Here is a 24,833-nt window from a genome sequence, read left to right as displayed (position 1 = left end):
ATCTCACTTAACCACCTAACTCCTCTGGAAGGCATTATTTAATACAGCAGAGCAGTAAATAGCACCGTCTTTGGAAACAGGTAGAACGAATTCTTTCTGGTTGTGCGACCCCAGCCAAGTTTAGTCTAAGACTTTAGTTTCTTCATCTGTAAAATGAAGGCGTTGATTCCTACACCAAAGGATTGTTGGGAGTTCAGTAAGTAATAATACAGAAGAAATAAAGATGCAGGATCAGGTTTAGTAATTTGCTCAAGGTCATACAACTTAGTAAGTGGCAGACCTGGGATTCCGATCCCAGTTTGGCTAATCCTATAGGCAGTGTTCTTTCCACTACCACTTTGTAACTGGGTATAATAATTTTGGGCAAGTTTCCTTAAGTCCTCTGGTCCTCAGATTCCTCATATATAAAATACAGAGTTCATTCATTAAACTCTTGTGTCAAGGTGTGCTCATATGGAGACTGCAGCTCCCGCCTCCTTCCCCTTTTCAGTCCACGTAGGTCATTTATCTTTAACTTCTGAAAAGGAGTCTGCAAGCACCTTACCACGCGGGCCCAGTTGCACAAACATACTTACTCAGATACCCCTTTATTTCCTCTTCTTTCCTTTTCCACCTAGGCTCCCGCCCCACCCAGCGCCAGGCCACGCCCTGGCGTGTGACGTCAGCACGCCTCGTGCGTCGCGTCGCGGCGCTCACTGGGGGCCCGGCTTTCGCCCGCTGCTGCCGCCGCCGCCGCCGGCCGCGGCTGCTCTCCCAAGATGGCGGCTCCTCCGGGCGAGTACTTCAGCGTTGGGAGCCAGGTGTCGTGCCGGACGTGCCAGGAGCAGCGGCTGCAGGGCGAGGTGGTAGCCTTCGACTACCAGTCCAAAATGCTGGCTTTAAGTATCCTTCGCTGCGCGGAGCCCGAGGCCGGGCCGGCGTGTATGTGCGGTGGTGGTGGGGGGGGGGTGGGGGACGACGGCGGCGGCTGGGGCCCTCTCCGGGCCTAGGGGCGACCGGCTACCGCGGCGCCCGGAGCGCATGCGCACGGGCCTGAGCTCCCCTCCCCCCTCTTCGCGTGTCCCTTGGTCCGCTTTGGGGACCCTGTCTCCCACCCCTTGTGGGAGCTGGGCCTCGAGCGAGGGTCAGTGGGTGTAGGGGGGCTTGACACGCGGATGCCTTTTCGGGGAAACGCTATGAGAGGGGACACAGTGATCCGGAGAGAGGGTGGTCGTGGGAGGGGGCTGGTGGATTGGAGCCCGGATGGAAGGGGGGCGAGTGGAATCATGTGGGGAGGGGGTGTGCAGAGTAAGGAACTGCTAGTAGCGCAAGGGTATGGAGTTTAAGAGGGGGTGTTTTCTGGTGGGATTCGGTCCAAGGAAGGGCGGTGGGGTGGTGACCAAATGGGCCTTGCTTGCTTTGGGGGAGAGTAACTGCAGGACAGTTTGTATCTGAAATGGGGATAGGGGCTTGTTTTGCTGGTGAGTGTGTTTGCGTGGTGCTACTGGGGGCGGGGAGTATTGAATTAGCTTTCTCAGTCATTTGAAAATTGCTGTTTTGAGAATGTTTGCATTGGAAACCTGGTCCAGATAGAAGACTACGTTTTTTTCAGGGGCTCGTGTAGGGTTGTGTGGGTTACAGGTGAAAGAGTAAGTTATCTTCTCCTCAGCCCAGCACATGGAGTCCTGACTTTTCCATAGTAGTTGCCTCCCCTTTTGGAAGTGTCGGTGTTAAACAGAATGGAAAAGAAGACCTGCTTCTTTGGGGTGGAAGTGATTTCTGAATTACTCCAGGACACTCAGTCTTGGAAACAAAATACTTTATGATTGCAATAAATATGCCACCCCTTCCCCTTTCTGAGCCACAGGTGGGTTTATTTTTTTATTTTTTTGAGTAAACCTTTATGGCATCTTTCAAAAGGAAGTTTCCTACTGAGTGCTGCATTTGAGTGGCAAGTATACCACTAGTTGTAGATTTCTAGCTTAGGAAGATGTCCTCTGAAACTACGGCAAGAACCATTGCCTTTTTTTTGTAAAATATAAAAACTCAGATCTGGACCAAATAGACCTTTTACATTAGTGGTTTAATTGGAAGGGTTTTGGCATGAGGAATTACTTTACTTTTAATTGGCATATATTATGCTCTTGATAAATAGTTGGAGGACGGGTGAGTGAAAGAAAGAAAGAATGAATGAATGAATGAATATATAAATATATAAATAAATGGGTTATCTAGCTGGGTTCACCTGGAGTGAGCCTCCTTTCCAGTGCTATAGTTTCCTCCTCTGCAGAATGGGAAATCTGAAATCTAAAAAAGTGAAAAGAGCAGTATATAGATGAAAGGAGTATTATACCAAGAACAGAAAGTACTTCCTCTCCTGTGTGGTTCCTTAGGTCCAAGACAAACTATATATACGGCATTAACACTGCATTATGCCTCCCCATACAACCAGTAGAGAGGTGACAGAAACCCTTTCTGAGGCTTCCAATTTTGGATGGTATTTGGCTTTGAAAAGCTTGAGATCTTTTGGTTCTGGGGTTTTGAGCGGGCGGAAGGTGATAGGCAGAGATTTCCTGAGGAGAGCTGTGATTCTTGTGAGGCTCCCCCCTCTTGCTCGTGGCACACCTGTTACACCAGCCTTGTGTGAATTGTGTTTTCCATGCCCCTTTTGGGATGTGTCAGTGCTCTGTTTGCCCCTGTTTTCCTTAACTTTATTTTTTCACCAGAATGTCCCTCTTCCAGTGGAAAGCCCAACCATGCAGACATCTTGCTCATAAACTTACAGTATGTTTCAGAAGTGGAAATAATTAATGACCGAACAGAAACCCCTCCTCCCCTAGCTTCACTCAATGTTAGTAAGGTAAGGACTTGAGGGCAGTTCTGGCTCTCCAAAATGGGGGGGGAAATTGAGACTCATTGATGCTTGGTGATACATTGTCCATTGTTTTTCATTTTTTCATTGACTTAAAATTGTTTGTTCTGACACCTTTTTGAAAAACCTATCAGTTTAGGTTTTCTCTTTATTCCTGGATATCTTCAGAAGACTTAAGAAACCTTTTAATGCCCAAATAGAGAAATAAAGTTGCGAGCTTGCTTTTGTCCTTTGTGAAAGAGGACTTTTTTTTTTTTTTTTTAAACCTGGAGTCCATGCGTGAACTTCCGGTATTGGTGGGGTTGGGTAGGGGTGTTGCCTGTGAATCTCCGAGTGAAATTGTGTGTGCGCACACATGAATAGATGTGGTTTTGGTGAACATATGGAGTATTTTGCAGATCTCTGATTCATGGCCTACAAAAATTTGGAAAACTACTGCCTTAGAGCTACATTTGTGTCTTTGTTTGTATTTTTGAGGTCTGACAGAATTAGAGGTTTAGGATATTTTAATCTTGGACGTACGTGTTGATAATCTGGGAACCCCCAAATCACTTTGACTCTTTAGTTCTATGAGCGAAAGTTCATGTATAATAATAACAATAATAATACCATCCCATGCCCTGTAGTCTTTGCTGTCCTGTACTTTGAAGACTCTTTCTTCCAGAATGTCTGGAGCCGCATCCTTCAGGACTTAGTTAATGGCACCTCTTCCAAGAAGTCTTCTCTGATCACCCAGGCTAAAGTAATTTGTTCCCATTATTCTCTCTTACAGTACTTTATCCTTTAGAGTTAAAGTGACATAGCATTTATAGTCCAACTTGGGACATTTTTGAGAGTAAAGCAAAGTGCTTTTGTTTTACACTGGGACAGTATAGATCAGTGTGTCCTGGGCACATTGGAACTTAAGGTTACCCTATTCATAGCCTTCTTATAAGCATAATTGTGTATCATTTGTTTGCTTTTCTATCTTAACCAAACTTGTGAGGATGGGAGCCATACTTGTTTTGTTCATGGCTGAAATACAGAGCCTTGCACAGAATAAGTGCTTAATATTTTTTGAATGAATATTAGACCTTCGATTTTAGTAGCAGCTGCCTTTCCTTAAGTCTCGTGAATTAGTGTGGTGGAGGTTTTTCCCTCTGGAGGAGTCTTGTAATAACGTATATTCTCTTGCTTCTCTCGGGAATGTGGTATGTTGGCTACAACTCAGCAAAGCAAGGAAACACTCAGGTAGCTGAAACAATAGAGGGTAACTGAGGCTGGCAGAATATAGTTACCTCCGATCTGCAGGTCCCTTCTTTTCAGATTCCAGGGAAATGCCACTTGTTTTTTAGTGATGGCTGAAGACAGATTCGGAACGGTGTTGGGTTTCATATTAAAGGCTGTTGCATATAGAATGTCCCATTCTTAGAAATCTATAGGTTTTTGAAACCCTGGCTTAGGTACCTCCTACTAGAATGTAGGAGGTCTTTGAGTGGTTGTCTTTTTTTTTTTTTTTTTTGGCTGAAGAGATTTTAAAAGATTCAAGTGAAATAGTTTATTTCTGGTATGTTGAAGAGAAAATAGTTACTTTTAGTGTTTATAGGGTATGAAAGTTTGTTACTAAATAACTGGATCTTTAGTGAGTAGTAGAGGAAAGATTATCTGAAAGAGGGATGGTTTTCTGAAATGTAAAGGACTTTCTGTTCTTGGGACCAATATGTGCCACCATTTAGTTGAGAGGAATTGGATTATTAGGGGTGAGACAGTTAAGTGGGAGCTGTTAAGAGGTAATTTACTTATGTTTGACCTCAAATATACATAGTTCTTGGTTATTGAGTTTGCCTCGTATTTTTGTCCTTTAGGGTTTTGCTTTCTGCTGGTCAGTTTTAGATTATTAGTATTGTTGTAAACTAGTTGTTTACCCACTCTTTCAAGAAAGCAGCAGGTATCAGTAGGTTAGGGAAGACTGGAAATTTTTACTTTTTTTTGTGGCCTGCTTGCCAAGTCTTGAAAAAGGTTTGCTGGGAAGAGGAGTCAGAAACTTAAAAACTAAAATTAGGTTGGAGGGCTATCTCTGGACTTCATTTATTCACTCTTTCATTTGCAGACATGTTTAGGAGTAAGCTATATTGGCTTTCCCATCGTTTGAGGATGCTTGGTGATTGCTCCCTGGAGTCGGTTAGACTTAGAAGAGCGTGCTGCACTGTTATTGAAAACTTAATCTGGGCAGGTGTTTACATATTGCTTGAATGACCTGAAAAGTCCATCCCATTGAAGAGCATGGACTTGGGGTGTTTTTAAGATGGAGGATTGTTTAATCATGTTAGAAGGGAACTAAAGTGCTCAGAGATCCCTGGAAGAAAACTTGCTGCTCACAGTCTTGGGGAGTGGAGCACACCACCTGTGTGCTCCACTTCCAGTAGGAAGATACGGTCACATGTGGCTCATGTTGCTGATATAGTAAGTGCTTTGTTTAATTAATCCTGTTGATATAAATTGGATATTTGTTTACTCTGACCCAGCAGGAAATGGAAGAGAAGGACTTTTAAAGAAAATACTTAATTCCAGCCCAACTAGAGAAGGTACGAACTAGCAGTTCTTAGAGATGAGCCTATTTTGCTTTCCGTTTACAGTTCACTGCAGGCTAAGAAATCCTGTGTCTGTCCACAGCTGTGGGATGTGAGAGGCAGCTTGGAAGAGGACAGTGGGGTTGCTGAAGGTGGAAGTTATGAGTATCATTTGATCTTCTCCACAGTACCATTGTACCCTGTTAAAGTGTTCTGAATTTCCTGACTCTAAGACAGAAGCATTTCAATAAAAGTACAAAAGCACATCAAAGCCAGTCATAAGTGAGGTTCAGGTTACTCACCCTGTGGCTTATTAGTTTATTCTGTCATGAGGAAGGTTTAAATATTGCTTTAGGACAAGAAGAACCCTAGGGTCCACGTGGCAGAATGAAGTATGGTGTTTCTTCTTAACAAGTTCCTTTGAACTGACTCTGCATCTGGTTCTCTGGGGATGAAGATTACCAGTGGGTTGGTAGTGTTCTCAGGAGATGATTTGGGACATGTCAACATTAACAAGGTTCTCTCTTGTGTAGCATTATAAAACATTTCCTGAAATCTATTTTGTGCAAGGTGTTGTGGTAAGCTCTGCTGGGGACCACATTTTACATTTGTCTCGTGCTTTACAATTTACAAAGAGCTTTGACACCTCTCATTCCATTCTCACAATCACACCATGTGATCTTTAGAGTGTATTCTTTTCCTTTTCATTGAACAGATGAGAAGACAGGCTTACTCGTTTAAGTGACTTGTTCTAGGTTATATGGCTGGTAGTGTGGGAACTAATGTTTTTATGTGCCACTCTGAACTAGCAACTGGTAGACATCTCATTTAATTCTAACAGTTCTTATGGTGTGGGTACCATCAGCATCTCATAGGAGGGTAAACTGAGGCTCAGAGAGAATGAGTCATTAGCTCTAGATCATGCAACTACTAAGTAATAGAGCTGGGATTTGAACTCACGTCTGATATTTTGACTGCAAAGTCCCATGTTAATAATATTTTTATGTAGAGAAACCTCTGTATTATGTGGTCAGGAGCATTGTGGTCTAGTAGAAAAAGCAGGAATCAAGCAGGTAAGTCTTTAAAGTCACTTCTCTGCCTCTTAACCTTACTAAGCATCAGTTTCCTCACTGTAAAAGTGGGATAACGTTAGTACCTGTCTCATAGAGTTGTTATGGGGATTAGGTCAATTGACTAGAATTGGCAGATGTTAGTTCTGTTCTTCTGCATTAGCTATGTGTAGCCAACTGATGTTCCTTGAATAGGCATAGGGGCAGGATGGGGGGAAGGGGGGCATTATGACTGAGGGAAGGCAGCCAAGAATATGAATGCTATTACTATGTCAGTCTCTCCTGGCTTTGGATTGACATTCGTTCAGTGTCCAAACTTGCCAACCCCAGATTGGGGAAAATCAAAATTGTATTGAATACCATTAATATGTAATTGAGTTAAATGTTTTTAAGAGATCTCTTCTTGGTGACCAGAATTAACTTGAACATTGAGAGCAGTGTTACCAGGTGGCATAGTTAAGTGAACACTTGGCTGAGTACTGGAGTTTAGAGTGAGCAGTCACAGAACCTAGGAGGCTGTGCTTTCAACTTCTGAGATCCTTAGGAAAGAACTCAGGGACACAGCCGAGGCAAGTGTATGTATTTGTTCAGATAAATGCATCCAGTGTATTGACTGAGATGTAAGTCGTCTTCTCACTTTGCTGAGTCGGAGAAGACTTTCTTGGAGAGATATTTGTGTGTTGTGGGGGGAGGTGGGAAAAGTGACAAAGCATAGGAAATTGAAATCCACACACATATAAGGCATCCACCTCCTTTGCCAAACCACTGACTAATTTGTCAGCCTCTTTTATCCATTATTACCCATTTAGATCTTACTAACAAGCAGTGAATTATCAAATGCAACCAGGAAGAAGAGATTCAAAAGGCTTATCATTAGCCCCTGCTAATGAAGAAGGAGTTGGCTGCCTTTGGATAGAAAGGGTATATGGAGATTGGGCGGGGTGGTAGGGGGCGGTTCTCGTAAGGCTGAGAAAATGGAAGAGTCACAGAGTTCAGTTTTAAAAAAAAACTTGTTCACCTTTAGATATGATGTCACATTGAGGGAAGAGCTGACTGACTTTTTGTTTTGAGTTCTCCCAATTTCAAAGCTAAGGTTTTAGCATAATCATAGACTTTCCAGTGATTTGAGTGTTAATTCTCCAGTATGAGTAAACTCCTGGAGTAGTTAATAGCTGCTGCATTGTGGCCTTTGTTCATGGATCATCTTGTTAGGTGGGCCCTTGACCATATCGTGACCCTAATGTGTTGAGGTATGGAGTTACCACAAAGTAGAATCAGATGGCCTGGCCACACTGTTTAGGTTATGTGTATATTGGTAGGAGTTCATATTATGTGTAAATGTGGGAAGGGAAACCACTACTTTTCTAGAGAAAGCAAGACTTTTTTGTCAGATAAAATTTTTCTAGCTTCTAGAAGCTGTATATAACCTATTGGCTCACTTGATTAGAGTATATTGTAAAGGCTCCAGTACCGGGTTAGAGTCCACCAGTGTTTTGCACCTGGCTGTGAGCAGACACAGCTGTTTCCTTATGACAGTGTCATGAAGGTATAGGTTGGGGTTGAAAAGGAAGAGCCCATTATTGGGACGCCTGGGTGGCTCAGTCGGTTAAGCGTTTGCCTTCGGCTCAGGTCATGATCCCAGGGTCCTGGGATCGAGTCCCGCATCGGGCTCCCTGCTCAGCGGGGGGCCTGCTTCTCCCTCTCCCACTCCGCCTGCTTGTATTCCCTCTCTCACTGTCTCTCTCTCTCTCTGTCAAATAAATAAATAAAATCTTTAAAAAAAAAAAAAAAAAGCCCATTACTACCGTGTGACGGGACATGTTAAGTAGTGAGTGGTATCAGATGAAGTTAGCAAGGTAGAATGATTGGCTGCCATTTTACTTATTTTGTTAAAAAGATTTATTTATTTATTTTAGAGGGAGAGCACATGGTGGGGAGGAGCAGAAGGAGAGGGAGAATCTCAAGCAGACTTCCGCTGAGTGGGGAGCCTGACATAGTCTTGATCCCAGGACCCTGAGATCATGACCTGAACTGAATTCAAGAGTCGGTCGCTTAACTGAGCCACTCAGGGGCCCCAATTGACTGCCATTTAATTTAATTTAATTTAATTTAATTATTTTTTTAAAGATTTTATTTATTTGACAGAGAGAGACAGCGAGAGAGGGAACACAAGCAGGGGGAGTGGGAGAGGGAGAAGCAGGCTTCCCGCTGAGCAGGGAGCCTGATGAGGGGCTCGATCCCAGGACCCTGGGATCAGGACCTCAGCCGAAGGCAGATGCTTAACGACTAAACCACCCAGGCGCTCCTTGACTGCCATTTTAAAAATCACTAGCCTTTTGGGGGCACCTGGGTGGCTTATTGGTTAAGTGTCTGAATCTTGATCTCTGCTTAGGTGTTTTTTTTTTTTTTTAAGATTTTATTTATTTGACAGACACAGTGAGAGAGGGAACACAAGCAGGGGGAGCGGGAGAGGGAGAAGCACACTCCCTGCGGAGCATGGAGCCTGATGTGGGACCAATCCCAGGACCCTGGGATCATGACCCAAGCCGAAGGCAGACACTTAACCAGCTGAGCCACCCAGGCGCCCCTTGGCTTAGGTCTTGATCTCAGTGTCGTGAGTTCAAACCCTGCATTGGGCTCCTCACTCATCGGGGAGTCTACTTAAAAAAAAATCACTAGCCTTTTGGGGCGCCTGGGTGGCTCAGTCGTTAAGCATCTGCCTTCAGCTCAGGTCACGACCCCAGGGTCCTGGGATTGAGCCCCTCATCGGGCTCCCTGCTCCGTGGGAAGCCTGCTTCTCCCTCTCCCACTCCCCCTGCTTGTGTTCCCTCTCTTGCTGTGTCTCCCTCTGTCAAATAAATAAATAAAATCTTAAAAAAAAAAAAAAAATCACTAGCCTTTTGAAGGATGTCCCATTCAGTGGCATCAAACTTTAGGGTCAAACTGACAGAGCCATAGTGGGGGATGCAGTGTCCAGGCTAGGGCTCCTGACTCAGTTCAGGCTATAGTGCATGGCAGCCAGCCGATCCTGTGAGCCTTCATTAGGTTAAAGGTTTGATTCCGAAGGGGGCTTTCTTGACATCACGGGGTGTGGAGACAATTGCTGTGCCTGAGTTACTGGCAGAGGTGGGCCATCTGTGTGTTATTGAAGCCACCTCTGTGCTCTGACATGGAGGTGATTTAAAATGAGGGAGGACTTTACTGGTGGGTCGGTGGTGGTATCGCTTCTGCTGTTAAGGGGCATTCTAACTGTTTAGTCTTCCTGCTACAGAACAGGCTTGTGGGGAAAAGGGTGACGCAGTCAAGTTCCAGCATTGGAATTTTGAGACTAGCTTAGGTAAATACCAGAAACTACCCTGGAGAGTCCAGCAAATTGTACCTGAAGTGGAAAATGGAAGGATCTGCACACTATGTCAGAAGCTAACAGTGTGTGTGGTAGAATGTGGGGAGTTTGAAGAACTGGGTTCTTTTAACAGCTGGGCTGTTAATGAATTGTGTGACTGTGTGTTAGTCACTTATTGGAGCTGAGAAGAACTGTTCTGTGAAATTCTAATGGTCGAGGTTTCTTTTCCTTTTGTCCTCCTTTCCTCTCACTACCCCTTCCTTCCAGGTGCTGGGAATGTTAGATTAAGACCGCTTTTGCCCTCAAGGATCTCATGTTTGTTGGCAGTGGTGAAGGAGAGCAGCATTTTTAACTAGTGCTGACAGTATGGCAGGATCAGTGTTAATGGAGGTGTGAGCAAGGTGCTATGGGAGCGTAGAGCAGGGGCCAGCAAACTTTCTCTATGAAGGGCCAGATAGTAAATAATTTAGGTTTGTGGGATATCCATCCTTTGTCACAACTACTCCACTTTGTCTTTGCAGCAAAAGCAGCCATAGATGACATATAAACAAATGGGTGTGGTCTTTCCAATATAGCAGGACGAAAACAGGTGGTTGGTTGGTTGAATTTGGCCCACTGGCTGTAGTTTGCCAACCCTTGGCATAGAGTAGTAAACATTTTAGGGAAGGCTTTTCTGATGTAATAGTGGAGTAGGGTCTTGAAGAATAAATAATTAGATAAAAGGAAGGAAGTTAAATGGCATCAAGCTAATTTGGAAGGTGCTCGGTTTGTCCATCTGCAATTTAGAAGCTTTTGCTCTTCTGTCAGTAAGCTAACCTGGAGGTTCTTAGTTCTCGGAGGGAGGACATGGACTAGTTACGTGCCGATATTGGTATTAGGTGCTGTACATGCTTACTGAATTCCAACAATAACCCTTCAGGATGGGCCCCAGATGAATGAATTGAAGCTCTGGAGAGGTTATGCATTGTGCTCGGGTTCATGCAGCTAGTGTGTGGTAGGCAAGAGTTTGAGCCAGAATCTCTTTTTGAGGCAGTAGGGGGGTGTGGCTCTTCTCTATTACTTTGTTTTCTCTCTTTTCAGAGTCCAGGAAACAGGGCATGGCTCTTTTGCTATCACTGAATAAAATCAACTTTTTTTTTTTTTTTAGAGAATGAGAAGTGCACATGCTCCCTAGCAGGGGAGGGAAGGTGGGAATGGAGGGGGAGGGGCAGAGTGAGGGAGAGAGAATCTTAAGCAGGCTCCACACCCATCGAGGAGCTTGACACAGGCTCAGTCTCTCCACCCTGAGATCCTGACCTGAGCCAAAATCAACGCTTAATCGACTGAGCCACCCAGGCGCCCCCAAATCATCTCTTTATTCCATAGGTAGTGCACCCATTTGGGCACATAAAGTTAAAGACATTCCCACTTACTATTTTAGTTATATTTTGGAAGATGTTCTTTTCTTTTTTTTTCTTAATCAGAATATATATATTTTTTTTATTTGGAAGATGTTCTGTTTAGGACTTATAAGTTCTCTAGTAGCTCTTATAGAAACCAGAAAGGGGAGAGCACTGAGCTCATTGGCTAAAGGAAGGTTGGAGTGTATGAATTTTTCTGAAATGACCCACAAGCCACCTCTGTGCTAACAATAATGATATTATAATAACAGTGTTAACAGCTAATATTTGTACAGTGCTTTATAGCTCCCTTAGTGTTTTCACCTGGGCTATCTCCCTTAATCCTCTCAGCTACATGTGAGCCGGCTAATTTCTGAGATAGGTTGTTGGGGTCAGATTTTAGCTTCTGTCTCAGCCAGTTTTCTCTCTGGAAGGGCCATGTGGAGGTTCCACAGTAGTACTGGCTTCAGGGTCTCTGGAGTAGGAAGTTACTCATTTAGTGTCCTATTGTAGTTATGAATTGTGTTTGGTGACATAATTACAAATAGCTAACAAACCACTGACTTACAGCTAGTTTTTGTTTTAAACCAGGTGAGAGAAAAACCTTTGCTTTTGTGGACTGGCTGTGACTTGAGGTTGGTCTGTATTGTACGGTAGCAGTATGATGGTTTAACAAGTATCGTGTCACTGTGGCCCCTGGATTTGCAGGGTGTTGTTCATCTTAGCTCAAAGCACTCGATGTATCCAGGGAGGGGCAGAGGGAGAGAATCCTCAAGCCCACTCCCCGCTGAGTGCAGAGCCCTATCCTACAACTCATGAGATCACGACCTGGGCTGAAACCAAGAGTCGGAGGCTCAAAGGACTGAGCCACCCAGGCTCCCCAGCACTCAACTGTATCTTAACATTCAAGTGCAGGAGGCTTGCTTGACTTAGCTTCCCTAGTCTTGGCCCAATCAGAAAATGATGGGTCCACGGGGCGCCTGGCTGGCTCAGTTGGTAGAGCATGGGACTCTTGATTTTGGAGTTGTGAGTTTGAGCCCCCTACATTGCGTATAGAGATTACTTAAATAGATAAATATTTTTTAAAAAATAGAAAATGATGGGTCCAGGGAATGCTTACCATTATTGGCCTGAAATGCTTTCTCACACAAGATCTGTTTTCTGAAAAGCATTTCTGTGATTTACCTTCAACAAAAGAAATAAAGGATGTCCTTGAGGTTCAGCGTGAGACAGGGGCCCTTTTCAGAAAAGAGAGGTCCTTCACTAGAAGGCAGACAGCTGTGTTCTGCACTGGGGACATTGGTGGAAATGCCAGGATGCACTGACAAAGAGAAGGTGGCAGCTGAGTTTTAAAATGTTTTTCCTTGGGGCGCCTGGGTGGCTCAGTCGTTAAACGTCTGCCTTCGGCTCAGGTTGTGATCCTGGGGTCCTGGGATCGAGCCCCGCATCAGGCTCCCTGCTCAGCGGGAAGCCTGCTTCTCCCTCTCCCACTCCCCCTGCTTGTGTTCCCTCTCTCACTGTGTCTCTCTCTGTCAAATAAATAAAATCTTAAAAAAAAAAAAAATTAAATGTTTTTCCTTTCTGGAAAAACATTTTTCTTTTCTGAAAATATTTTCTTTTGCATTCAAATTTATATTTTCAACAGTAATTTAGACTTCTTTTATGTGGAGCTGTTTGTAGCACAGGGTTAAGAATGTAAGCTCTGGAGTCAGACTGGGTTCAAATCCAGACTCCCACCTGTGGCTTGGTAAATTTGGGCAAGTTTCTTAACAGCTGTGACTTAGTTTCTCCATTTATTAAGTAGGAGGAATTTTAGTCCCTGTTCCATAGGCTTGTACTTTTTTTTTAAAGATTTTATTTATTTGAGAGAGAGTGAGTGAGTATAAGTGGGGCGGGGGGAGCGGACTCTCCACAGAGAGCCCGACGTAGGGCTCAACCCCAGGACCCCGAGATCATGACCTGAGTCGAAGGCAGATGCTTAACTGACTAAGCCACCTGGGCACCCTGTTGTACAGATTAAACGTTTTAATACATGTAAAGTGTGTAGCTTGGTGTCTAGGATGGAGTAGGCTCTCACTCAACGGGTTGGCTCTTAGAATTTTAATATTCACTACCAGGCCTCTTAAGCTCTACGGTTCCTGTTTGATTCAATGTTTTGATTCATTATTATGTATTCTAAGACACAACGCCGAGTGGGGTACTCTATTTTTGGAGTTCCCAACTATCCAGAGTTGTAAAGAACAGTATTTTATTGAAACTGTCAGACAGGAGCTTTCAGCTAGGGAACAGGAAGACTTGGGGATACTGATTTGATAGCTGGAAGAAATCTTTTTGAGAGCCCGCTTGTTGCTATCTAGGAAGGAGGGCTTTCCGAGGGCGCAGCCCAGGATGGAAACAGCAGAAACCAGTGCGGGCCCTCAGGATGCCAGTGGTTCTTGGCCGCCGTGGTCCGCCGTCCCTCCGCCTCCAGCAGAGGCCTCTCGGCCAGTGGCGGCAGGCCCCAGGAGGCAGCTGCGGGGCTTCCTCACCGTTCTGTGAGGGCAGCTGCTTGGACAGCCCCCATGCACACAGAAGACAAACTCAGAGTGGCTCAGTGGAGTCAGTAGGTCACATCCAGCGTGTTCCTCTTTGGACTCAGCTTCCCTTGTTGTCTCAGCTGTCACAGCCTGTTACATACTTGAGGTAGGAATCCCTCTGGATTCCCCACAGCACCTGTGCCTCCCTGGTCTGGGTGTGTGGGACTAAGATGGCCCAGCTGGTGACTCAATAACAAGATGAAGTGCATATGGCTTGGGTTTGTCGTTGTGGCTGCTTCCTTTTCTCCATGTCACTGAGTGTAGGAGGAGAGGTGTGTGCATTCATTCACTCATTCAAGGGTTACCCCACGGCAGGCATGACTAGATGCCTTTTAATATTGATGTGCTTTGGTATCAAGTTCATGTACTCTTCTCCGTTGCCCACATCAAGTTGCTATATATAAAATGGCCACAGGAGGAAGCACTGGTTAGTAGACAGGAATAGCTGTTTTCACTGCGTTTCATACAAAGTAAAAGGAGAGGCAGGTAAGCACAGGTTGTCTTGTTCAGTCATTTCAATTAAGCCACATGCACATTAGTAACAAATATTTGTAGGTTTGTGCTTCTCAGTTTGCCTGAACTCAGTGTGTTTGTAAAGTGGTGCCTTGAATATTCTTTGAGATTCTAGCCAGTTAGTGCTTCAGTTTTGATTGGAAGAGAGGCCAGCAACTAGCATGTTTGCATTGAAAATAGATGCAGTATGGTGGTAGTCATTGAATTAAAAAAATTGCAATCCTGGTAATCCTCCCAAGCTTAAAAGGCACACCCAACACCTCTACTGAGGGCGGCTTTTATTGGTTCCCTCCAGTGGTTTGACAATAACTCTAAACTTACTTCTTGGAATTACTGGACCATTTACACATATGCATGAGTTTACAAAAAACGTGATGTGGGGGATTTCAATCTGTATAACTGCTAAGTTGAGGGTAGAGTGATAGTCATTTGCTTTACAAAAGGAGGCTTATTTACTTTTTTATGAGTTTTCAGGAACATGCCTAAAAAGAGCAAGGTAATCTTGCCCCCAGTTTTGAGAGAAGACTTCTAGATTGCTTTTGTGAGGGTAACCTTCCTTGTGCTTACTTGATAGACTCCTCTGTGGGAGAAATTTACCCCTTTTGTACAAGTTCCTGGTGAAAGCAGATCTAGTTGGCTGAATATCAGAGTTAAACATTTTTCAGATTGCCATGAAAATACAATTCATAAACTGACGGCTGGAGGTTTCAGGGTTTGTGCTGCGTCCAGATTCCCCAAAGCCCAATTGCAGGCACAGGTACAGTAATTGAGGATATTGGGGCGAATTGAAACACAGTCAGTTTACTCTGATTTCTGTTGACTTTTCTAAGGCTCTTTTTTTTTTTTCCCCCCTTTGGTAAAGATTTTATTTATTTGAGAGAGAGAGAGGGTGATGAAGGGCAGGGAGAGGGACAAGTGGACTTTGCACTGAGCGTGGAGCCTGCCGCAGGGCTCGATCTCACGATGACCCTGAGATCACAACCTGAGCCAAAACCAAAAGTTGAAACCAAGAGTCGGACGCTTAACCAACTGAGCCGCACAGGTGCCCCTCTAAGACACTTTATCATTTAGCATTTGGGACCTGTGTGCACTATGAGTTGAAATGGAGAATCATCTGGTCTATTCTCCTTTGCTTTCAGAGCCTTTAGAGGGGATTGTACAACTGGTATTTTGGGGGGCTAGAAGTGTACTTTGAACTCCTTGTTCTCTAACTGTTGTGTTGCTGTTACTCAGGCTGTCCAAAGGAATCACTTCTGGCTGAGATTTATATGCATTTTATTCTGCCTCTGGCAAAAATTCAAAAGTGATTCCTCTCCCAGCCTTTTTTCCTCTTCTTCTAGCTTAAATTTGTCAGTTCTGTCTTAAACATTCTGCATAGGTGCCTGGTTTCCCTGAGCCATTCCTCTCTTACTGAATGGGTGATGTTAACGTTTTTAATCTACTATGTAGGTGACCGGGATATTTTGCTGTGGGTATCCCATATTATCTAGTCAACACAAGCTTTATAGAAGCAGCTTTGTCTGACTCAACACCAGGAGATGTTTTTGGTTTTCAGGGATGATAAACATTTTATTTTTTAAAGATTTTTCTTTATTTATTTGAGAGAGAGCAGAGCGAGTGATAGAGAACTCTCTCTCTCTATTAGAGGGAGAGAGAGAAGCAGGCTCCCCGCTGAGGCAGGGAGCCTGATGTGGGGCTCCATCCCAGGACCCTGGGATCATGACCTGAGCCAAGGCAGCCACTTAACCCACTGAGCCACCCAGGTGCCCAGGGATAAACGTTTTTAAAAAGGTCTCCAAGTGAGACCCTTATGCCTGTTCATGGGGTACGGTAAACCTCTGCCTGGTCACTTGCGCTCCGAAGGAGCCCTGCAAGAGCGTGGTTAATCCAGGGCAGCTCTGTTGCCCCCTGGTTTTTCCTTCTTTCCTTGGAGACTTCATATTTTCTACAGGGTTGTTTGGCAAGTGAGACTCAAGGAAACTCCTTGTTATCAGGGTTTTCTTGGTGACGAAGTTTTGCTTTTTGCTGCTTAAAATATACCACCAGCGGTTCTCTTTCCATAGAAACTGAGTGCTTTCTTGCTGCAGTTGGGATTGCCGAGGCTCAGGGGAATACTGTCAGCCGTGTGCGTTTATTTCTCTCTGGAATTCTAGCCTGGTGGGGCCAGAACGGCAGGACCAGGCTTGAAAGATTATTTAGTGCTGCTGTATTTGTCTCTCTCCGTGTACTGGGGACCATGTGAAAAAGGAGCTCCGGCTTCAAATCACTGCAGAGTTCTGGCCTTTCTTTCCTCTTTCCCCTAGGGACACTGAAATGACAGCGTGCACGACCTCTCTCTTCTGTGTTCACACCCCTCGCCCCTCAAATGATCTTTGAAACTCAGAGGCAGGGCTCCCCATAACCCAATTGAAGGTCTCCTTTTCTCTTCTTCATAGTCAAACCCATGGCTTGATAAAGTGCTTCATTTTGCTAACAGACACTTTGCCTCTAAAACTATATTTGGTCTATGGTTTGAAGGGTCACTGTTAAAGCGGAATAGAAATGTTTAAGAATTCCAAATATCTAGGTACTTTGGGGATGTGTGTGAGGTATGATCTCCCTATTTTAAGGAGCTGTTGTTTGGGACAAATTATGTATTCTTTTTTTTTTTTTTTAAGATTTTATCCATTTATTTGAGAGAGAGAGAATGAGAGACAGAGAGCATGAGAGGGAGGAGGGTCAGAGGGAGAAGCAGACTCCCCGCCGAGCAGAGAGCCCGACGCGGGACTCGATCCCGGGACTCCAGGATCATGACCCGAGCCGAAGGCAGTAGCTCAACCAACTGAGCCACCCAGGCGCCCCGAAATTATGTATTCTCACTTGTGTGTCTGTGCATATGTCTTTAGTGTACTAGCTGCAGCATCAGTATACTAAGCTGTTCATGTTCGTGGGCCTGAATAATCTCCAGATCATTTGTTTGACTTTCAGACGCATTTTCTGCCTTTTCATTTTAACCATCTTGTCCAGCATATTTGTTTTGCTTTACACTTAGACAAATTTGTACTTCTGGAGTCTCTAGCAACTAATACTGAAAGTGTATTAGAGGGGCAGTAGGGGTTGACAGGCAACCCACCCCTGTTGGGAGGGATTTACTAGATTTTAGTAGACTACAGTACAGCAGTCTCCCCTTATCTGCAGGATGTGCAGTCCAAGACCCTGGAGGATGCCTGAAACCATGAATAGTACTGAGCCCCATGTATACTAGGTTTTTTTTTTTCCCTGTACATACATAGCTATGATAAAGTTTAACTTATAATTAGTCACGATAAAGATTAACAACAATAACTATTAATAACATAGAATAATTATAACGATATGTTGTAATAACAGTACGTGAATATGGTCTCTCTCTCTCTCTCAAAATACCTCATTGTATTGTTTTTACTCACCTTTCTTGTGCTGATGTGAGGTTGATAAGATGCCTACGTGATGAGATGAAGTGAGGTGAATGATGTAGGTGATGTGATGTAGCTTTAGGTTACTGTTGACCTGACCTGATGATATGTCAGGAGGAGGATCATCTGTTTCCAGACCAAGGTTGACCCTGGATAAGGGGCGGTGGGGAACTACTGTACTAGATTTTATTAGAATTTCTTTTGATCAGTTTGTGAGCATTCCACTAGAGGGGAGATAAGGAACTAACGTAAAGTAGAATGCAGACCGTTCCATTTTCTAAAGAGCAGGATAGCGGTAGCTCAAGTTGAAGGTGGACTGTATCCATGGGTTAGGTTTACTTGAGTTTTGGCTCCCCATGTGAGCACAGATAGTGGTACCAGAAAGGTAGTCTTTAGAACCTCAAATTCTGATTTCTGAAGATGTCGTAGACATGAATTTCTAAACCCGAGACTCTAGCAGTGGCTGATAAAAATTCTTAATTTTCTCCTTTCATAGACGTGTGTGTTATCTTTTTTTTGGCCGTCACTTCCCTGTCCCACTGTGTAACATTGCCCTGCTTTATTTTCTTCCTAGCTCCTTAGCACCGTCTGAAGTTACTCTGTTTTTTTTTTTTTTTTTAATTTGAGAGAGAGAGAAAGAGAGAGAGCACATGAGAGGGGGGAGGGTCAGAGGGAGAAGCAGACCCCCTGCTAAGCAGGGAGCCCGATGCGGGACTCGATCCAAGGACTCCAGGATCATGACCTGAGCCGAAGGCAGTCGCTTAACCAACTGAGCCACCCAGGCGCCCTACTCTGTGTTTTTGTTTGTGGTCTCTGTCCAGTCCCCACTTCAGTGCTGTATCTCTAGCTTAGCACAGTGCATGTCTGGTACCTGGTGGGCACTCAATAAGTCCTGGATGGAAGGAATGTTTGCCGCCATAGCAGTAACTACTCAGGCATCTTGGGTGTGTGTTTGTTTCACTTTTGGACTCTGAGAAAACTGAATCTACCAAACCAGTCTTTTCCAGCCTCCTTTCCTCAACAGGTCCTGACTGTTGGGAAGAATGAAGGTGAATGCTTTTCTGAGTCTCTTTCCTCTCCCCCACCCTAGCTTGCCAGCAAAGCACGGACAGAGAAGGAGGAGAAGCTGAGCCAGGCCTATGCAATCAGCGCTGGTGTTTCCCTAGAGGGCCAGCAGCTCTTCCAGACCATACACAAGACGTGAGTCGGGGGAGCATAGGGGTCCCTTGTCCCGGGGGCGACGCTGCCTGGCTGTGCTGTGTGGTCGCCAGCTTTCGGGTAGTCGTGTTCCTGAAAGTCAGCAGAGATGCTGGTTAGTGTGTTGGCAGCACCTTGGTGTCCAGGGATGTGGGTGTCTGTTGCCTTTCTCGTACAGGAGAATGGTGTGATCGTGGACAAGTTGTCTTCTCTGGCCTTCAGTTTCTTCATGTGTAAATTTGGTTTGGAATTAGATAATCCTAAAGATCCCTTTCAGAACTGGTATTCAAGAATTTAGAATTCGTGGCTTCTTTCTTTTTCGTTATTTTGATCTTGTTGTACCTTTCTCCAGAAGCTGATGCAGTTTTACTAAGGGGAAGTTAGTGTTTGTCTCTTTCTAATTAATTGTACATTGAGGTGTACGTAGGGAGTTAGGGAGAGCAGAAGGCCACCTTATTACCACCTCCGAAAAGACATTTTGTCACAGCAGAAGTCATTTGACCCTCCACTAGCTTCCCTAGCTGCTGAAAAACGGAAACATTTGGCACCCCCTCCCCCCTGCTGCCTTCTGTTGCCCTGTGTAGCCGCCTGGGTCTGGTGCACAGATGGCAGCTGGCATCAGAGCTGCTGGAGGCCGTGGTGTGAGTGTCTGAGCAGTTACAGGTATGTGAAGGGGCTCTGTGGAATATCAGCTGCCCTGCGTTTCCCCAGGTGTGACCTAGAATGGGTTTTCCCAGTCTGGCAAGTGCCCAGCTGTCTGATAATTGAGAGGGGCCAGTTTGAGGAGCAGTTTCCATTTCGGGAGGTGGGGGGCAGAGTGCAGATCACAGGAAGATGGAGTTTCTTTTCCTGTCTTTTTAAAGGTGCTATTCCCCCTAGGTCAAAGGTTGGCAAACTCCAGCCAGATCAGCTCACTTACGTATCATCTGGGGCTGCTTTTGTAGTAGGTACAGCAGCAGAGTTCAGTAGTTGTGACAGAAATTGTATGGCCCTCACAGCCTCAAATACTTACTGTCTGACTCTTTATAGAAAAAGTTTGCCAACCCCTGCCCTAGGCTGCTACTTCAGTTGATGAGCCTAGCTGTTTATTTGAATTCAATTTGGATTGGACTTCTGAGGCTGCCACGAAGTTTTCTATGGTTTTCCAGGTCTCTAATGCTTCAGAGTAAGTCTTCTGGGCTCTCCTTGGAATGAATGTGCATCATGTCATTGCTTTTCCTGGCCAGTGGTGCCCAGGAAATGTTTCTTGGCTACTGCACCCTATGGGCTGCTGGCATCTAGTTACTGGCTGAGCTGTGAGCTGAGAAGTTGGGGTCAGTTTTCTGGAGTTATTTATTCATCAGGCAGGAGGTGTGGGATGCCTGCAAGAGGCAACTTTCACCTGCTCTCTTCTCCTTCCAGCATTAAAGACTGTAAATGGCAAGAAAAAAACATCGTAGTCATGGAAGAAGTTGTTATTACACCCCCATATCAAGTGGAAAACTGTAAAGGCAAAGAGGGGAGTGCACTGAGCCATGTACGCAAAATAGTAAGTAAAGGAGCCGTGAACCTTGAGAGAGAGGATGATTCCTTGGCCTTCACCCCTCCAGCCTCAGGCCAGGACCTTGTGCTGCAATCCCTGCCTGCTCTGACCTGCCAGCCCGAGAGCAGCCCTGCCTAGCCCCCCAGCCCCTGCGCGCAGTGCTCTGCGGCTCTGGCTTGGCCACTTCTGTGGGGCTGGAACCCACTGGGCAGTGTGCAATAAAGTGAGTGGGCAGCCCCATGTCCTCGGCAGTGTGGCTTTTTGGAATTAGCCAGACCATTCCATGGTATTGCGCCTGAGCAGTTCCTCTCATCCCAGGCTGGGTTCTTCTCAGGAAGGGCTGGTTGGTATAAATGAGTTGCTGTTGGCGTCTCTGACCCTGCATATGTCATGTGACTGTCTCGATTGAGTTGCCGCATTTGTAAAAACATTCTGAGCATTGAGAGACCAACACTGGATATAAAAAGTCTAAAATACTGTTAATTCCCTGTCAGCTTTTCATTCTGCACTTACGTGAAGAGGGGAGTGGGAGTTGGGGTCAAAATAATCTCCTTTCACACTGTGTTTTAGCTTATTGGTTCACTTTCTTTTAGACAGTCTTAGCTGAAGGTGTAGCACATGCGGTTGAAACAAGAGGCCGCTGCCTACCTTTGGCCGGGAAGGCCCGCAGATAGCAGGGGCCTTCTAGTGCCTGAGTGGTCCCTGAGCTGGACAGCCAGGACCGGCTGTGGAGGCCTGGCATGAACTGTTTGGGAGGCCTTGGTGCCCATCTCCTGTTCTGACCTAGGCTGAACTGGTCTCTTTCAGGTTGAAAAACATTTTAGAGACGTGGAAAGCCAAAAGATACTGCAGCGTTCACAAGCCCAGCAACCACAGAAGGAGGCTGCCCTGTCATCCTGAGTCCACACACACGGAGGACTCTTCCAGCATCCAGCCAACGAGGCGGTGGTGGTGGCTTCGGCGGAGGCAGGCCGGGGGAGGGAAGGGATCCTATATTTCCTGTTGGCTCTTGTTAACAAAGGGTCAGCATTTCCAAATCTTAGACTTGAACAAACAAAACACCCAACAAAAAAGAACAAGAGAATAATTTAAAAGTTGAATCATTACTTGACTAACAGACTTTGGTCCACCATGTCCTTTTCACAGCCCCCTTCTGGAACAGTCACCTTGTTAATTTTATTTTTGAAAATTCCTTTCCTGCTCTGCCCTTTCACCTCTGACTTTCCTAGTCTGTCCCTGCCATTCTGTTTTTATAAGTGGCTACACTTGCCTTCTGAGTGATCGAAAGAAACTTTTACATCTTCTCTTCCAAAATAAAAGTAACAAGCTGACTGTGATACTTAAGTTGAGACTAGAGCAGCAGACAGAGGTCTCACTTTAAATTCGTCTTTTTTTTTCTTTCTTTTTTTTTTTTCTTTTTTTGCACAGGGCATGGCTTGAATTAGTTTTATTTTTCTTAACTTTAAATATATATATGAAAATATATATTAAAATGTTCTCTAAATATTTTCTGCTTCTTGCAGGTCTCTTTTTACTAGATCATGGCCGCTCTTCCCACCTCATCCCTTCGAAAATAAAAACGTATTACCCTCCCCACCACCTATAGCCAGGCAACTAACTTGACTTGGTTCGCAGCAAGAATCTTCTGCAGCACTTCTAGAGCCAGTGTTTGCAGGTGGGATTCGGCTGTGAGGGTTCCTGATGGCTTTTTAGTCTTTAACTGTGTGTGTGTACCAGTCTCACATTGGGCCAGAACCTCAGGATTCTCCCTCTGCCTTTTGTCTTACTTCATGGTACTAGAAGAACTTCCTCACCACTCTCCCATCTCCTAGATGGGAGAGTCCGCTGCCCTGTCTCCTGTGCCCTCTGCAGGAAGAACTCTTTTGCATGGCACGTCTCAGCTTCTCTTCGAAGGATGATTTTCTTCCGTAAGAAACCTGGAACCCACCTCTCCCGGTCTCTGTTGAAGTCTGTATCCAGAGCCACTAGCCCAGGAGAAAGCTTGGGTGACCTATAGTTTCTCTTCTCCCACCAACCTCCTGCTTTTAATGCCCTTCCCCACCCCCCTTAAATTTTACAAGCTTACGATAGTTTGTATGTGCTCAGCCGATGGGCAGAAAACCTGGAGAGAACTTCTGGACTTTAGCCCACCAGTTTGTCTGGTTTGACTAACCTGCTGAGCCCGAAAACTGGCACGCGGTGCCCCTGTGCCTTCAGGGCAGTCCAGTGGGGCAGAGTGTGCCACCAGCTGAATATCAGGCACCTAGTGGGAAGTGGGTGATGCTCATGTGACTGGCTAGAGCTTTGGGGGTGGGGTGGGGGTTAACTACTATCTTTTTGGCCATGATCTCTTTCCCCTTCCTTTTTTTTTTTTTAATTAAATAAATGGATCAAAATTAAATAATTCAAGCCCTGCCTTCAAAATGAAATTTTTTTTTTTAGTATTGTTTAGCAAAAACAATAAAACCCAAATTTTTTTAACCATCACTCATGTCTCAGGTTTGTACGTGCTTTAGAGACCCCAGAGGGAAGGGGTGTAAGGGGGGGGTGTTTGGTAATCTTTCCCTTTAGATTCTCTGCTTCCTACTCTTTACCCTCTCTCCTTCCACCCCCTGGAGCTCACCCAGAGAGTGCAAAGTGTGTAATTTAAGAAGGGGATCCAGGGTTGGGAGGTGTGTGTGAGTGGGGTAGGGGCACAGAGAGGTGGGCACGTACATGAGGCCATTTGTTACGGGCTGTTTGGAAGAAAAAAAGACAGAGAAGTGTACTTTCATCTGCCATTGGCCACAGCTAGATTTAAAGTACCAGGCCTTCAATTTAGTTTGCACGGAAGTGTAAGCTGGAAAAGGTGAAAGAGGGAGACAGAAGAGAGACCTTGTAAGTTCTAGAAATCCTAAGAGATGCCATTAAAGGTGTGAACGTAATTAATGGAAAATAGAAGCTTTGTGTCATGTATCCACACCATCACTTCCTCCCCATTTAGGTCTGTGAGTGGAAGACCATAGGTACCAACTGTTTCTGGTAGGGAGTAATTTTGACTCTTTATGAAATGACATGGGGGAACTTGAAGCACTTCAAGAGGTGGAGTTAAGACTGTGTGAAAGGCAGTGAGGTAAAGAAGAAAGAACAAGGGCTTTGGAGGCATAAATAGTTGGGCTCAAATCCCCAAACCTCCCTTGCCTCACTTTGAGATTGTGGGTAAAGTCATTTCACCAGTCTGAGCCTTAGCTTCCCCACTGTCAACACGGAGCTCATACCCGTCTGCTGCAGTTGGTATGGAAGGCTAAAGATCTTTAAAATGCTTGCTACCTAGAAGGTGCTCTGTAAATGTTAGCTTGGTGCTGGGATGGTTGAGTCTGGGGATGAGCCTGGATTAGATGATTATCAGAGGCTCCGGCTTTGTTTTAGAAGTCTGTCTTTAGCTGGCGTTTTAAATGAGGCTGATCACGTAAAACAGTTGGGCAAAGGTGGGGGGTGTCTTGTTCCTGCCTTCTGTCTCTCAGATCTCACCTCTACCTCTGCCCTGCAGTCGTGGGGAATTCCTTTGATTATAATATGAAAACTACTCCTTTTACAGAAGGAGAGTGGGTTCCACAGGGCTGTGTGACTTGTCCTGAGAACCACTGCTACCCGTGGTGGCAGAGCTGGAACAAAACCCCAGGCTTAAATCCACCCATGGGCTGCTAATGCCACTCTCTGACTTCCAAACTGATGGCATGTACGCTGCTCACTTGTTTGCCAGGTGTAGGATGGGACACAGACCAGGGGAGAGTGGCAGAAATGGCCCGCTAGATTAGAAGAACACGAACTATTGTATTGAAGAGTGTGGTGCAGAGGGCTCGCATGTCTGATGACACGTGTACAAGTAGCGCTGCAGTGTCTCTCTCCCCCAGGACACCCAGACCTCTCCACCCCCCGGCACCCAATGACCTCCCTCCCCGTGGCCACATGCCTTTGGGTTTGCTGCTGTCAGTAGGGTATAAGTAACATTCCCACAGTGAGCGGATACTGAGTCTGTGCTGTGAAGAGCTTCTTGCTGCTTTGAAAATTGCTCAGACACTGCAGTATTCGGTCAGGGGCTTCAGCTTGGAACCAGTGATTCAGGGTAAAGGCTCCTTGATATTTTTGAAGTTAAGAATATGTGTGTCGCAATCTGTTCTTCCACAAGACCTACTAGTTAGTAAAGGAAGATTTAGAGATCTTTCAGTCCTATACAGGGATAGAACCTCCTGTCTTGTTGACATGGGGGACACGGTGGTGAGAATGTATGAGGCTAGGACCTGCAATGTGCAGGGTGAGTAGAGATGGGAAGAGTGGCAGGGTCAGGTCTGGGAACTGGGATTGGTCATCTGGGTTGGAGGATGATCATTGTTTACATGGTGGGTTTGCTTTCTCATCA

At 45.2% G+C, this 24,833-nt stretch overlaps 1 protein-coding gene across 2 annotated transcripts; it reads left to right on the top strand.

Annotated features, from left to right (window-relative positions):
* The first annotated feature begins 616 nt into the window (after window positions 1-616).
* Window positions 617-22,851, top strand: LSM12 (LSM12 homolog). 2 transcript variants are annotated; one of them, XM_021681781.1, is made up of 5 exons: window positions 617-882; window positions 2,706-2,839; window positions 18,806-18,915; window positions 20,314-20,440; window positions 21,242-22,851. In XM_021681781.1, exons 1-5 carry the CDS (start codon window positions 759-761, stop codon window positions 21,332-21,334), a joined length of 588 nt encoding a protein of 195 aa, XP_021537456.1. In that variant the 5' UTR covers window positions 617-758; the 3' UTR covers window positions 21,335-22,851. The 2 variants fall into 2 exon arrangements, with proteins under 2 accessions (XP_021537456.1, XP_044777512.1); XM_044921577.1 differs by lacking the exon at window positions 2,706-2,839 and having other exon boundaries at window positions 669-842.
* The last annotated feature ends 1,982 nt before the right edge of the window (window positions 22,852-24,833 follow it).

This window comes from Neomonachus schauinslandi, chromosome 15 (assembly GCF_002201575.2).
Source record: "Neomonachus schauinslandi chromosome 15, ASM220157v2, whole genome shotgun sequence".
In the NCBI taxonomy this organism is placed as follows: domain Eukaryota; kingdom Metazoa; phylum Chordata; class Mammalia; order Carnivora; family Phocidae; genus Neomonachus; species Neomonachus schauinslandi.
The sequence above is the reverse complement of the archived record's forward strand: the minus strand, read 5'-3'. Positions and strand labels throughout refer to the sequence as shown.